Consider the following 16,269-nt stretch of genomic DNA (forward strand, 5'->3'; position numbering starts at 1 on the left):
TCAGAATCCTTGCATCACCTTCCAGGGACTTGACTGACTGGCTCTTGCCAGACCCCCCATATCCCCCTTTCCCAGATCTCAGTGGGTAAGTGGGGATCAGAATGCTGATGCTTTGGCCCGACCTGCTCCTGGACCGCATCCCTGGATCCTTCCAGCCCCAAAGCACACATACACGACTTGCCAAAATGGATTCTAACACTTTATTCAGATAAGAGGTCACAAGCCACAGGACTTTAAAGTGCATGAAATTTATTGGCAATGAAGCCGCATGTATAACAGGCTCCCTCAGTCCCCACCACCTTGCCCCATCCATCATGACGTGGTGGGGAGGGGTTGAGACCCATCTTTAAAAGTGGGGCACAGCAGGGACAAAGGATGGGAAACTGGAGGAACAGGAGTATTCATGAACTGAAGCTGGGACAGGAGGAGACTGACCACAGTGATTCTGCTCACTGAAGGAAGGGTAGGGTCAGTCTAGTCTCTCAAAGGCTGGTGAAAAGTTTTTTTTTTCACCTATTCCTCACGGCGAGCCCCTGGCATTTCAAATAGACCTAACTCCTCCTCTTCATCTTTCTCTGGTTTTCTCCTCTATGAGTAATTTGGAGCCCACAGTCCAGCTTGAGGGTATCCCTGATATGCACAATGAATACAAACCACGGCGGATGCAGATTTCAGGATCCTGCTGGGGCCTGGCCCATTTCGGTGGGAGGAGCTTTCTGTCAGGAGTTGCTGGGTGTGGGGTGCATGTGTGCCCTCCAGTGTGGTGAGTGAGAGCATGTGAGTGTGTGTGCCTGTCCCACACCAAACCGTAAGAGGCAGCTGGGTCAGGAGGAACCCCACTTCTTCCTTCATGGGACAACCAGTGGAGTGGGAAGAAGGGGGGCTCTGGGTCCCAGAAAGAAGGGAGAAGCCTGCTCCCTACTGTAACACTCCCAGGCCAATCTATACCCGCCCACGCCCTTTCTACTCAACACACTGCTCCTTGTTCCCAACCAGCCCGGCACACCCGCCATGGACACAGGGCAGCTCTTGCTGGCCCCATTCACATGAAATTCTTCTGTGTGAAGCTCACTCCTCTGCCTCTCCCAGGAGATGAGACAGGACTGGAGGAGAATCTCCCACCCTCTCTTCTTCCCCCTCCCTCAGGAGTGGGATTTAGGCAGGGACCCTAGAGACCTTAGCCCAAACTCTACCCCAATCTATAGACCTTTTAAAAGAAATGGTTAAAGTGCTTTGCTCTGCATGAATGCCAGAGAGAGTGGCACCACAGCCTGGGACAGGTGGTCTACCTGCTTCTTCTCCCACTTCAGATACCCTCTGCCAGTGTGCCCTGCACACGGGGTGCCAGCCTAAACACGTGCAATTTAGCCCCTCACTGACCTTGGAACATGTATTCTAACTCACCCTTTCCAAACAGCAGGCACTACAGACAGGAAAGCAGATTACACCAATCTTTCTCCTCTCTAGTCCAAGCCTGTGCCCGCCTACCCTGAAGAGATAAGCAACACTGGCCATTGGGCCTTGCCTCTATGGGGAATGGAAGGCCTGAAAACACCCACAAATCCAGCGAGCCAGGGTGCTCACACCTGCCAGGCTCATCCCTAATGCTTCTTCACTAGCAGCATAATGCTTGCCTGTAGCTGCTAAGCCAGAATTTTGGAGGAGCTGGAGCACTGGCGTCTGCTCCCAGGAATCTGAAAACACTTCTCCATCTATCTCCAGAGTACACAGAGAAGGCTTTCTCAAAGCCTCCTGGGCCCAAGCTTAGCAGTTTAACTACTATCATTTGGCTGGTTCTCCCTCTCTGGCCAAGGAAGGATGGCGTAGCTTTCCTTCCCCCAGCCTTGAATGCCTGTACTTAGAACCCACACTCTTTCAGTTTGAGCCCCGCCACGAGGGAGGAGGTAGTAAGGTGACCTGTCTACCTCTGAGTTCAGTCCATGCTGCCTGCCAGGCTTGCCTCTAACCCAGACCTCTTGTAGGCTCCAGGGACCACGCTTCACTTAGCCTGTCCTCTCCAGGTCTTAGGACCACAGAGGTTTGCCTGCACCCGAATGACATAAGGACTCTTGATGTGGAAAGCTACAATTACAGGCTAGCGCTTGTTGGGAACTGCCTAAGTTGATTCCTGAGGCCACAGCCTGGGGAGCCGACACGAAATCACACATAAGTCATCCACCCCAGCCTGTGCTCGCTTCCTCTGAGGCCAGAGAAACAGTCTCCCATTTCTGTAACTCTCTCTCCTGGGAGACCAAGCCCTAGCTGCCTCTGTCTCCCCTCTCATTGAGACAGTTTTGTGCCCACTGGACATGGCAGAGGCCTCACTACAGAGGGAGTGGGTGGGGGGTTTCTCAGTGTGGGAGACACAGTGCAGGAGACTCGAGCAGCAGTGGTGTGAGCATGAAAGCCAAGACAGTGCCGCTACCATAAGTGCTGCCGTGGGGCCTGGGAGGGCTAAAGGACGTCGGTCTCCCTCTCGATCCCCACGTACTTGAGAGCATCAGCTTGGCTGTACCTGTCCCAGAGCAGGGAGGAGGAACCAGGTTACTCTCATGACTTTTGTGATTGAAAAGGCGGAGTCCCCTCCCGTTTCACTTCCCGTCCCACTCCTTAACGGCTGTTTACAATGGTCCCACTTCTGAGGCAAGGCACCAGATATCAGAACAAGAGACACAGCCTTGTTCACCGGGAGACTCTCTCCTCCACCCCCATTACCCTCCCTGAGCCCCCAAATCTATTCCAACAGCCACTCTTTCCAATACCTGGGCCACATCCCAAGGACCATTACTGGCACCTCACCTGTAATCAAAGAAGAGCTCTTCGCCAGCTTGAATTGCCCTCTTGGCAAAGATCCCAATCCGATGGTCTCCATTCACCATGACCACTGCAAGCAGGATAAACCCGAGGCTATAGGTTCCTACCCAACTCCAAGTCAATAACCAGTAGGCTTCTGGGTTGATTTTCTCCAAATTCCCAGTGAAAACATGAATCAAATGGAATTAGAAAGTAGTCAATATGGTAGTTGCCTCTATGCCTTTAGATCTGTTATTATGGCAGAAAAATTATCTTTATTATTATTATTAGTGGGGTTTTTTGTTTTGTTTTGTTTTTTGAGACAGAGTTTTGCTCTGTTGCCCAGGCTGGAGTGCAGTGGCATGATCTTGGCTCATTGCAACCTCCGCCTCTAGGGTTCAAGCAATTCTTGTGCCTCCGCCACCTGAGTAGCTGGGACTACAGGTGCACACCACCACGCCCCCCAGCTGACTTTTGTATTTTTAGTAGAGTTTCACCATGTTGGCTAGGCTGGTCTTGAACTCAAGTGATCCACCTGCCTCAGCCTCCCAAAGTGCTGGGATTACAGGCGTAAGCCACCACACCCAGCCTATTATTATTTTGTGAGATGGGTCTCACTATGTTGCTCAGGCTGGTTAAATCACATTTGTGGGAAAGTGTTTATAATGTATTCACTGAAAAAAGCAGATTACAAAACTAAGATTGAGAGGGGCCTAAAATGATACCAGATATTAATCATGATTATCTTTGGACAAAAAATAGCTCAGCTAAGGAAAAGGTTCAACAACGGATGGAAATCACAGTAAAGAGGCATCCATCCCCCACCCCACCTCCCAGGTCACTGGGACTCACCTTTGGCATAACAGTTGGGATTCACTGAATGATTTGCAAATCGAATTTTGTTTCCTTTCCGAGTAGCATCCACTACAAAATCTGTATAAAGTAAATCAAGGAAAACCATAAGCACGGCAGGCAACTCCACAGCTTCTCAGCTTGAATTTAAAATCAGTTAAATGGTAACAGAAACACTTTAGTCTGATGGGAATGTTGAAGCCCAGTGTGCTAACAGGAGCAGAGCAAAGCATGCAGCCTCAGAATTCAGCCTTGTGTGGGAGCACTCCCTTTGGGTCCCTCTTTGAATTATGGATCTTCTCATCTACTGGGCAGGGAGATTTCTCAGGTAAAGATGCTCAGTGCTCCTATTACAAACAGAACCCAGAAATGGAGGTTCTTCCAAAGCAAGGGCACTGTGGCCTGTGGGATCCCCGAGTGTGATCCTGCCCCCTTGCTCTATGCATCTGCTGGAATATTCGGAGCTGATCTAAACTTGGACTACAGCAAGGGCAATCTGGTAGAAAGATCACCTTGGGGCCGGGTGTGGTGGCTCACTCCTGTAATCCCAGCACTTTGGGAGGCCGAGGCGGGTGGATCACTTGAGACCAGGAGTTCAATACCAGCCTGGCCAACATGGTGAAACCCAGTCTCTACTAAAAATACAAAAATATTAGCCGGGCATGGTGGCAGGTGCTTGTAGTCCCAGCTACTTGGGAGGCTGAGGCAGGAGAATCACTTGAACCCAGGAGGCAGAGGGTAGAGGCTGCAGTGAGCCAAGATCGCACCATTGCACTCCAGCCTGGGCAACAGAGCAACACTCTGTCTCAAAAAAAAAGAAAAAAAAAAAAAGACCACCTTGGGACGAAACAAAGAGACTTCATACCATTATTAAGGTTGAAGAGGAAGCTGGACATGTATTTGTCATAGACCTTTCCGCGTCGATCAGCCTCATCCTGAGAGATGAGCTAGAGAGATAGACAAATAACAAATAGGAGTATCAGACTGCCTGCTCAGGGCATGGTACCCTGCCCCCAGAAAGGGCTGGGTGGTATCTCACATGAGTGCTTACTGAGCATCATGATGAGAATCATAAGAGAGCAAGCTCAAGTTAGGCTGTTCCAATTCCCACCCAGGCCGACCAGTTTTAAGGCTGAAAAGAGCCCCCATCATCTCTTGTGTCTGGAGTTGCCAAAGAGTTGAACAGTGGTTTCAGTACTGCAAACGGTTCTGTGGGATCTCCCCAAGAGGCCACATGAGAACACAGCTGAGTTATTTAGAGATTAATTCAAAGAAGCCTGGCCCACAGAAAATCAGAGTTTCTCATCAGTCTCTCCCGAGTAAGAATGTGGGCCAAAACTATAGCACTCACCTCACCACAGTATTCAGAAATGAATTCGTTCTTCTGCACAGACTCCTTTATGAAGGTGCCCCATCCGGCCACATCTGAGGGGGCCAGCAGCAGGTGCTGGGGAAGAGGGGGCCAAGTCTCAGACTACAGGGTGTGCGTGAGTAGGGGGTGTGTGCTGGATGTGCACATGTGTGGTGGGGGTGGGGTGGAAAGAACCAGCAACTGTTAAGAGGATCTGAAAGCAGAAAAAGGTCTAACCCATTCTTTTCTGCTTGAGGGAGAAAAGAAAATGGGAGGTGGTCACGAACGGAAATAGGATATCTCCTCCTTTATCTATGGAGCCCTCCTGGGCCTTAGTCTATAGGAATTCACTGCGATGTGTGAGGTAAACATAGACATCACCAAAGGTGCATACACCTCTCAGCTCCTTTTTGTCTGGCCAGTTCAAGGAACCACTTTTCTTTCTTTTTTTTGGAGATGGAATCTTACTCTGTCCCAGGCTGGAGTGCAGTGGTGCGATCTCGGCTTGCTGCAACCTCCACCTCCCAGGTTCAAGCGATTCTCCTACCTCAGCCTTCCGAGTAGCTGGGATTACAGGCATGCACCACCATGCCTGGCTAATTTTTATATTTTTAGTAGAGACAGGGTTTCACCATGTTGCCCAGGCTGGTCTCAAACTCTTGACCTCATGATCCACTGGCCTCGGCCTCCCAAAGAGCTGGGATTACAGGCGTGAGCTACCACACCTGGCCAGGAACCACTTTTCTAAGCCCTACTGGGACTGAAGCCTTTATTAATTCAGTAAATATGTGTGTTTTAGGATTTATCAAGCACTTTCACATATAAAGCCTCAAAAGAACCAGTGGAAAGAGAATGCTTGGGACCGTTCCTTCCTTCCCCCTCCATTTTATCTGGTGTGGGGTCCTGAGGAAAGGCCTCACCTTCTTAAGGCCACGCTGGATGCTGCAGTTTTTACAGGAAACCACCTTGCAGTCCCAGTGCTCTGAAGCCCCACAGGTGAGACACAGGTCAGGGTCACATTCTCGCACTGCCAGATAGCAAGGACATTGCTTGGTATTGCACTGGGTCTTACAGCGACAGCCAGGGAAACGATTCTGACCTGGGAAGGGAAGACAGGTAAGTCTTAGAAGGGAAATAAGCTAATACTGGGGCTTGTGGTTGACTCAAGGGACAGCAAAGAAGTAAATTTTTTGTGTTCAAGGATGTTTGGCAAAATAAGAGGAAGCTCCCTTCCCAATAATCAAATACACAAGTTTTGTCCATAGAAAACTGAGTGCTTCCCAATATTCATGCCTTCGAGTCAAAAAAGCAGGTGTGGTCAGGCATGGTGGCTCATGCCTGTAATCCCAGCACTTTGGGAGGCCAAGGCAGGAGAATCACCTGAGCCCAGGAGTTCAAGACCAGGCTGGGCAACTTAGGGACACCCTGTCTCCACAAAAAAATTAAAAAAAAAAAAAATAGCCATGTGTGGTGACACCTGCCTGTAGTCCCAGGCTTGATGGATGTGGGAGGATGAATTGCTTGAGCCAGGGAGGTTGAGGCTGCAGTGAGCCATAATTGTGCCACTTCTCTCCAGCCTGAGCAACAGAGCTGAGATCCTGTCTCAAAAAAAATTAAAAAAATAAAAAAAAAGCAGGTATACTAATAAGAAGTGTCCCCTAGAGATTCCCCAACAATCCTCTCCCTCCCACTGAGGTGGAGAGTACCCCAGAGAAAATGAAATCAGTGCTTTTCACTGGTAAATTGTCACCATCAAAACAAGTATCATTTTGAGAACAGAATGCATCCGTTCTATGCCATCCTTCTCCACCCACTGCCCAACCCAGAACAACCACTTCTCTGCTGTGGCTAAGATCACTATCTGCTATGGGTTAGGAGGTACTTCCTCCAGCAAAACCGCCTGGGCACCAAGTTCTGCAAGCTGTGGGGGACTGCCATCAAACTGCTCAGCTTTGAGTTGGGAAGGGCATGGTGGGATAAGAAATGAAAGATAAGTACCCGGATGTCTCTGCTGACATCCAGGCCCCTGTCTTCTACCTGATATTAAAACTCCAGCTATGAAATGAAAATAGACATACACAGGATCACAAACACAAAATATCTGAATAAAAAAAATTTTTAAACAGTATTCAGAAAAGGGAAACTGGGGCTGTAACTTAAAAAAAAAAAAGAGTCTCACATTTCTTTTCTTTTTGAGACAGAGTCTTGCTCTGTTGCCCAGGCTGGAGTGCAGTGGCACAATCTTGGCTCACTGCAGCCTCTGCCCCCTGGGTTCAAGCAATTCTTGTGCCTCAGCCTCCCAAGTAGCTGGGACTACAAGCATGCACCACCATGTCTGGCTAATTTTTATATTTTTAGTAGAGACAGGGTTTTACCATGTTGGCCAGGCTGGTCTTGACTCCTGACCTCAGGTGATCTGCCCGACTTGGCCTTCCAAGTGCTGGGATTACAGGCATGAGCCACCATGCCTGGCCTAATTTTTTTATTTTTAGTAGAGATGAGGTTTCGCCATGTTGGCCAGGCTGGTCTTGAACTCCTGACCTCAAGTGATCCACCCACCGAAAGTGCTGGGATTACAGGCGTGAGTGACTGCGCCTGCCGCCCCCCACATTTCTTAATTCTCCCCTAGAAGACAAAGTTGGGAAAGTATCTGATTTCTGTGTAATTGCTGCTTTTAGAATCATGAACCCAAACGTTTTCCAGAAACAACTCTCCCAGATCTCATGCACTTATTTCATTCGTAGAATCCCTAAAACACAGCAAACAGAATATCAGAAGGCCATAAGCAGTAAAGGGCACAGGAACGGGGCAAACCTAGGGCACACTGGGGCCAACTGTTTTGGTAGACTATACGGAAAACGTAGCACACTTACAGTCTGGGTTGCACTGGCAGAACTTCTCACAGAAATTCTGAGTCATGATGCAGGGGCAGGTGCTGTCACAGGGGCGGTCTGGGTGGTCGCAGGGTTGGTAGTTGTACACTTGTGTGGAAGAGTTATCTAGGAAAGAAAACAGAGGAGGATGCTGCTGTGACCATACTCTCCAGCTGTCTTCCCTCCCAAGTGTCCAGCTGCCCTGATTTAGAGGAGGCTGGTCCTAACAATCTCCTTGGACACACATTTAGCACCTGAAGCGAGAAGACAGGGATGACCGTTGTTCATAAGCTGCAGTGGGGTGATCTGCTTTGTGGGGAGGGTGTGGAGATGGTCTGGGACAACAGGGAAGCTATTCTAAACATTAAATGAGGTCTGGAACCTGGCAAATGGCACACTAGAAAAGTCACATACTGGCCAGGCGCAGTGGCTCACGCCTGTAATCCCAGCACTTTGCGAGGCTGAGGCAGGTGGATCATTTGAGGTCAGGAGTTCGAGACCAGCCTGGCCAACATGGTGAAACCCCGTCTCTACTAAAAATAGAAAAATTAGCCAGGCATGGTGGTACATGCCTGTAATCCCAGCTACTCCGGAAGCTGAGGCAGGAGAATTGCTTGAACCCGGGAGGCAGAGGTTGCAGTGAGCCAAGATTGTGCCACTGCACTCCAGCCTGGGTGACAAAGCGAGGCTCCATCTCAAAAAAAAGAAAAATCACAGACCACAAGGCCCTTAATGTTACCTCCTAAGAAGTCTTCTCAGTTGCAGTGAGAGGCTGAGCTGTTCTCAGTTGCTGCAGAGAATTCTGCAATCTGCGGAAGTGGCACAGGGTCAACAAGTGCAGCTGGAGGTGGGGTAGGGTGATGACCACAGAGTGAGGCCTCCAGCTGAACTGCTGAAGAATGCCCTGGTAGAACTTACCTTTCTTCAGCTGAATCTTCCTGCAGTGTGCAGCCCACAGTCTGAAAAAGACAGGAAGGACAGGTCTCAGTCACGGCCCTAGGGAGCTCTGCAAATGCAGGTAAATGACAACGTGACTTGCTCTGAGGGACTGTGTTTGATGACTGGGGAGTATCTTCCCAAACTCCTCAACAGGATGACTTTGGTACACGGAAGCTAGAGTCCATCCTAAATCCAGCTGGCCTGTGCTACAAGATTTAAACTTAAACACAACCCCTCCCAAACGAGCAAATAACATAAAAGAACACAACACAGAAACAAAAGAAAGCCCAAGCCTATTGGTTTATTATAAAGCTATTGTTTCTCTCCAAATCTCTCCCTTTGTCTTTGTGGAGGTGGAGATGTGGGGTAGTTTCAAGATGGGGAGGTGGAAAGGCCTTTCAGGAATCTTCTCCGAAAGAACTGAAAGGGAAGAGCCACAGGGATTTCCTTCTGTATCTAGAAGTGGTGTCAGCTCCTTCCTCTGTTAGGTGATAGTCACTAGGGAACAGAGCCAGGGTGCAGAATTTTTAAAAAAACTTCCAACCTAAGCAAAGGCTAAGTAAAGGCTATCATGTAACTCAGAAAAACAACACAAACCAAGCAAATAAATAAACTCTGGTCAGAGTTGAGAAATGGGTAAAGTGGTAACTAAACCAACAAGGAGAAAGGGCTTCAGGGTGGAGCCATGAGGCCAGCTCATGTCCTATTGGCCAGAAGCTTAAATAGAAAAACAGACAGTTATGGTCCACAGCACTGGGGGACAAGAAGAGGGCTGATCCAAGGCACAGACCCTCGGGGAGCACTGGAGGCTGGCTCTCAGTCATGTGATGCCAAGCTGATGGGCTCACACAGCCTGTGCGGTTGCTAAAGAGGGAGGCAGATGGGAACTCCAAGGGGAGGTCAGAGCACAGGGAACAGCCTGGCTGTAAAACAAAACACTTTGTCCAATGCTTGCCTGTGCTTTCTTTTCTTCTTCTGTGAGGGGTTCATGAGCTCATCCGTTGGCAGCTTCAGGATAAGTGATTCTTTGACTGCAAACTGAAAGACCTGGAAGAGAAATCCAATGGGCCTGTCACTCCTTGAGCAAGGGGGTCAGGTAAGTGGCCCAGCTGGGTGCTGGCCTTGGGAGGGTTCTGAGGAACTCAGGCAGCTGACCAAGCCTCTCATCAGTCAGGGAGAGACAGAGTGCCACTGGGACATGGGGTTACTGGCTCTGAAGTTCATTCCTAATTATTTATCCTGACTCAGGAAAGGAGAAATACTGAGCACAGTAATACTGCCCCTGGTCAGAAGCTGTCACCTACTACTCTTTCTACCAAGCCACGGGTAGAAGACTGGGCTGATTGTGACCAACAGTATCTTCTTCTTTTTAGGAAGGGCAACTCTGTGCCTTGTGTAGCTGAGTATAAGGCAGGACAGGACAGGACAGGAATGGTTTCAGTGGGCTAAATATTAGCTCCCTCTGTCAGTATAAAGATACCAGAGCCTTGGCCATTTCAATAGGATGTGTTTTTTCTCTTAAAGCACTGGTTTTTAGTTTTTCCTTTTCTTTGTTGGGGCTATTGGCCCTTTGGGGGGGATCTTTGAAAACTGTAAATATTTTCAGGAAAATACAGACAAGAACATTCTTGCATACAAATCCATAGATGGTTATGTTGAGAACCTGTGATCAGGGAAATAGGTATGAGCTCCAAAATGAAAGCAAAGGGCACTTCAGCTCATGGTTCTTTTTTTTTTTTTTTAGAGAGAGGGTCTCATACTCTTGGCCAGGCTGGAGTGCAGTGGTGCCATCATAGCTCACTGTAGTATAGAACTCCTGGGCTCAAGCCATCTTCCCACCTCAGCCTCCTGAGTACTAGGACTACAGGTACATGGCTTTTTTTTTTTTTTTTTTTTTTTTTGTAGAAATGGGGTCTCACTTTGTTGCCCACACTGGTCCCGAAATCCTGGCTTCAAGCAATCCTCCCACCATGGCTTCCCAAAGCACTGGAATTCTAGGTGTGAGCCACCTCGCCCAGTCCATGGTTCTATTAATTGTTCTCAGTACAGGAAGCATGAAGAAGAGGCCACAGAGTCTCCTCCAGAAGCTAGGAAGCCAAAGCACTGGGGTTCCTTTCCTGTTGGACATGCTGGCCCTGACACCTGCCTCCCTGTCCCTGTTCTTCAGTCTGTCTTCTCACTGTGGTCTTTTCCTGTCTCCGGAGCATCAGTGGCTGCTGTCAACTGTGTTTCTTGTGATGGTATGAGTGAGAAGGGTGAGGTCCAGGCCCAGCTATTGGGGGTGATAATTAGAAAATCTAGTGATGGCCAAAATCTAGTGGTGGCTCACGCCTGTAATTCCAGCACTTTGGAAGGCTGAGGCAGGTGGATGGCTTGAGCCTAAGAGTTCAAGATCAGCCTGGGCAACATGGTGAAACCTCATCTCTACAAAAAATTTAAGAATTAGCTGGGCTTGGGAGGCCGAGGTGGGCCAATCACTTGAGGTCAGGAGTTTGAGACCAGCCTGGCCAACATGGTGAAACCCCATCTCTACTAAAAAAAAATACAAAAATGGCCAGGCACGTTGGCTCATGCCTGTAATCCCAGCACTTTGGGAGGCCGAGGCAGGTGGATCACCTGAGGTCAGGAGTTTGAGACCAGCCTGGCCAACATGGTGAAACCCCGTCTCTACTAAAAATACAAAATTAGCCGGGCGTGGTGGTGCACACCTGTAATCCCAGCTACTTGGGAGGCTGTGGCAGAAGAATCACTTGAACCTGGGAGGCGGAGGCTGCAGTGAGCTGGGATCATGCCACTGCACTCCAGCCTGGGCAACAGACCGAGACTCCATCTCAAAAAAACAAAACAAAAAAAATTAGCTGGGTGTGGTGGTGGGCACCTGTAATCCCAGCTACTTGGGAGGATGAGGCAGAAGAATCACTTGAACTTGGGAGGCAGAGGTTGCAGTGAACCAAGATTATGCCACTGCACCACTCCAGCCTGGGCAACAGAGCGAGATTCTGTCTCAAAAAAAAAAAAAAAAAATTAGCTGGGCATAGTGGCCTGCACCTGTAGTCCCTTGCTACTTGGTTGGCTGAGTGGAGAGGACTGCTTGAGCCCAAGAGGCAGAGGTTGCAGTGAGCTATGATCATGCCACTGCACTCCAGCCTGGGCGACACAGTGAAACCCTGTCTCAAAGACAAAATAAAGATAATCTAGTGATAGAAAATATGGAGAATAAAATGACTGAGGAGGCTGGCGGAGTGGTGGAGGGAGCAGCAGCTGCAGCAGCAGCAGTGTGCTCGCTAACAAGAGCCAGAGAAAGACCCGGGAGTCCCTTCTGGGAAAGGGGTACACATTTAGAAAGGAGGCCAGAGCGAAAAAAAAGAAGCGAAAGAGTGTAGGACCCAGAAGCATTAAATAGAGGCCAGACAGAAATGAGCATTCAGCAAGGAGGAGGCGGGTCCCCAAACATCATTAGGCCTGGCACTTGCAGAAGGGCCATGTTTGGGAAACTCACAGATGCACAGGCTCATCAGGGACTGAACTTAAGACAACTTCTCTCCAGACCCAGACACACAGCCTGATAAGATGGCAAAGGGCTGGACAGAGCAACGCATGAAAGGAGGGGCCCATTTGTTCTGCTGCTTCCAGATGGTACCTGCTTGCACGTCTTGGTCCCCAGAAGCCTGGCTATTGAACAGAAGTTGTTGAAGTAGGTGCCATGGAAGACTCGAAAAAGAGATTCTTCAGCCCCAGTCCATTCCACAGGCTCCGAGGGTGCTTCCACTACGCACAGTTGAGGTGGGGCTGGACTAGCCTTCTGTTTTGTGGGAGTCTGACAGCGAGAGTTAGCCTCTGAGAAGGGAAGAAATAACAGAATCAGAAGAAGGTAGAATGCAGTTGTCATCAGTAGTTTGTCACAAACTCAGAAGTACTTCATCCTACTTTAAAAGGTAGAATAGTTAGGAATGAAAATATTCCCTATCTTTAGGCCAGGCATGGTGGCTCACGCCTGCAATCCCTGCATTTTGAGAGGCCGAGGTGGGTGGATTGCTTGAGCTCAGGAGTTCAAGACCAGCCTGGGCAACATGGCGAAACCCTGTCTCTACTAAAAATACAAAAATTAGCCAGGCAGGGTGGCTCACACCTGTAATCCCAGCACTTTAGGAGGCTGAGGCAGGTGGATCACCTGAGGTCAGAAGTTCAAGACCAGCCTGGCCAACATGGCAAAACCCCGTCTCTACTAAAAATATAAAAATTAGCCGGGCGTGGTGGCAGGCGCCTGTAATCCCAGCTACTTGGGAGGCTGAGGCCAGAGAATCGCTTGAACCTGGGAGGTGGGGGTTGCAGTGAGCCAAGATAGCACCACTGCACTCCAGCCTGGGCAACAGAGCGAGAGACTGTCTCAAAAAAAAAAAAAAAGAAAAGAAAAGAAAAGAAAATATTCCCCATCTTTACTGTTTACAAAACTTGTAGAAAGAATTTATAATTTTTAAGAGGGAGTAAAGTTAAGTGTCAGGCAGTGATCCTGGGTTTACCAGAGTTCTTGCATGGAAAGAAAAAGTCTTCATTTTCTGTTCATCATACCTGAAGAACTGGAGGCCCAGTCATTGCCTGTGTCCCTGTCACTGTCTCCTTCTTTAGTCTCAGCCACAGCAGAAGCTGAGGCATTGGAGCAGGAAGCACTGACTATGTGGTGCCTTCTCCGGCGACGACCAGAGCACTTGGAGCGGGGGTTATGGAGCATGGCATACTCCTTTGCTCCTTCCTGCAGTGGACACATAACAGACAGGAAATAGGAACAGGCCCATCACCATATTGATCTCATCATCACAAACCTTCATCTTTACAATATCTGTGCTTAAATATAATAATAGTGTCTTTTCTTTTTCTCTGTACCATATAATAAGTATGATCATATAACAATGAGAGCTGCTTAACAAAACTTACAAACATACTTTTTCACAAAAGAGTTGTCCTATAATTTTTTTTTTTTTTTTTTTTTTTTTTGGAGACAGGGTCTCTCTCTGTTGCCCAGGATGGAGTGCAGAGGCCTGCTCACTGCAGCCTCGAATTCCTGGGCTCAAGTGATTCCCTTGCCTCAGCTTCCCAAGTAGCTAGGACCACACGCACATGCCACCATGCCCAGCTAATGTCCTATAATCTTAAAAAAGATATAATCTATGCATCTGTGTCTTCAATTTTCCAGTGAGTTGTATCTAAAATTAACTTGTGTGTTACTTGTTTGGAATTTGAGAACACATTCTCCTATGGATGAAGAAATGAGATTCAGAGAGGAGAAGAAACTAGCTTGAGAGTACACAGCTAATAGTTCCAGAGGGGTATAGGATTCAGGGCTCCTTGTCTCCCTAGGCCACTATTCTTTCCATTCTACCACACTTTCTCTGTTTCCTGAATAAAATGTGTAATGCTTAATCTGTACAATCTTACACTTAATTTTGAAACTTCCACCCAAATCTGTGTATGAAACTCAGAAGAATATTGTTTCATTATTTTACAGCTATCACCCCCTTTTCTAAAAAATGAAATAATTATCACTCACGTAGATCATCAATATTTTCTCATCAGACTTGGTTTTCAAAGACTTCCTAGCTGTTTCTGAAAACTAAATCTATTTCTACAAAATAAAGGTTTATCTTCCAGTGACATTGTCTAGAGGCACTCAGAATGGTCCAGCATTTGACATACATGTAGGCTTTCCTACAATATAGCTTTTAACAAAACTAGGCTGTCCTGAGCCCCTGGTAATAGAATTGATTACCTTTATACCAAGAGGGTTGGGAAAGCACTGAAATCTGCATGTGGCATGTGCCCAGCAGACTTCGGGGGGTTTGTGCTATGAGACCTAAAGTTCCTATGAGATTGTCCAAAACAAAAAAGCATGTCAGCAGGGCCTATGGTGGATCCGTGTGTGCTGAATGTATTGGTGCAGGAGCAAGTGTGCTTTCCTTAGCGAGCAGCAGAAAATTGTTGTGAAAGTGTTGAAGGCACAAGCAGAGTCAGAAAGCTCAATTTAAAAATGAAGCTTTTTTGAGTGATAAAAATGAAAAAAAAATAAAGGTTAACTATCATTAAGGCTATTTGGAATTTGGAATAATATACAGTAAGGCCTAAAGGAAATTCCAAAAGAGAAGTTTTGAAATTAACTGAACCTGATATTATGTGCCTATGCTGTGTGTGAAGTATACAGTAACACTTATACTATTTTAAACATTTATATATATATTTTATATATAATACATATATTTATATATGTATAATATATTATATATTAATATATAATATATAATATTAATATAAAACATATATTTATATATAATTCTACATTATATATAAATTATATAAATATAAAATATATATAAATATATATAATTTATGTAAATATAATTTATATATTATATGTATTTATATATTATATATTATATGTATTTATATATAATATATTATATATTATATATTATATGTATTTATATATTATATATTATATGTATTTATATATAATATATTATATATTACATGTATTTCTATATAATATACTATATATGTATTTCTATATAATATACATTATATGTATTTCTATATAATATACATTATATGTATTTCTATATAATATACATTATATGTATTTATATATTATATATTATATGTATTTATATATAATATATATTATATGTATATATATTATATATTATATGTATTTATATATAATATATATGTATTTATACATAATATATTATATATGTATTTATACATAATATATTATATATGTATTTATACATATATAATATATTCTATGTATTTATACATAATATATTCTATGTATTTATACATAATATATTCTATATTATATGTATTTATACATAATATATAATACATTATATGTATTTATACATAATATATATTATGTATTTATACATAATATATTATATATTATATGTATTTATACATAATATGTTATATATTATATGTATTTATACATAATATGTTATATATTATATGTATTTATACATAATATGTTATATATTATATGTATTTATACATAATGTTATATATTATATGTATTTATACATAATATGTTATATATTATATGTATTTATACATGTTATATATTATATGTATTTATACATGTTATATATGTATTTATACATAATATGTTATATATTATATGTATTTATACATAATATGTTATATATTATATGTATTTATACATGTTATATATTATATGTATTTATACATGTTATATATTATATGTATTTATACATAATATGTTATATATTATATGTATTTATACATATATATTATATGTATTTATACATAATATGTTATATATTATATGTATTTATACATATTATATATTATATGTATTTATACATAATATGTTATATATGTATTTATACATAATGTTATATATGTATTTATACATAATATGTTATATATTATATGTATTTATACATAATA

At 44.9% G+C, this 16,269-nt stretch overlaps 1 protein-coding gene and 1 pseudogene across 4 annotated transcripts in view; one reads left to right on the forward strand and one right to left on the reverse strand.

The window, feature by feature from the left end:
* Window positions 1–186: 186 nt before the first annotated feature.
* EZH1 (enhancer of zeste 1 polycomb repressive complex 2 subunit) overlaps window positions 187–16,269 on the reverse strand; it is a 48,815-nt gene continuing 32,732 nt past the window's right edge. For all 4 annotated transcript variants that reach the window (XM_054457649.2, XM_063656659.1, XM_054457650.2 and 1 more), the window contains 11 exons: window positions 13,378–13,558; window positions 12,449–12,645; window positions 9,764–9,855; window positions 8,788–8,828; window positions 7,870–7,995; window positions 5,917–6,095; window positions 4,997–5,092; window positions 4,511–4,592; window positions 3,646–3,726; window positions 2,800–2,884; window positions 187–2,515 (listed from right to left, as the gene is read on the reverse strand). In XM_054457649.2, coding sequence (XP_054313624.1) covers window positions 2,455–2,515; window positions 2,800–2,884; window positions 3,646–3,726; window positions 4,511–4,592; window positions 4,997–5,092; window positions 5,917–6,095; window positions 7,870–7,995; window positions 8,788–8,828; window positions 9,764–9,855; window positions 12,449–12,645; window positions 13,378–13,558 — 1,221 coding nt within the window. In that variant the 3' untranslated portion in view covers window positions 187–2,454. The remainder of the gene's footprint in view (window positions 2,516–2,799; window positions 2,885–3,645; window positions 3,727–4,510; window positions 4,593–4,996; window positions 5,093–5,916; window positions 6,096–7,869; window positions 7,996–8,787; window positions 8,829–9,763; window positions 9,856–12,448; window positions 12,646–13,377; window positions 13,559–16,269) is intronic.
* LOC129016808 (large ribosomal subunit protein eL34-like) lies at window positions 14,325–14,828 on the forward strand (annotated as a pseudogene).

This window comes from Pongo pygmaeus, chromosome 19 (assembly GCF_028885625.2).
Source record: "Pongo pygmaeus isolate AG05252 chromosome 19, NHGRI_mPonPyg2-v2.0_pri, whole genome shotgun sequence".
Lineage (NCBI taxonomy): Eukaryota > Metazoa > Chordata > Mammalia > Primates > Hominidae > Pongo > Pongo pygmaeus.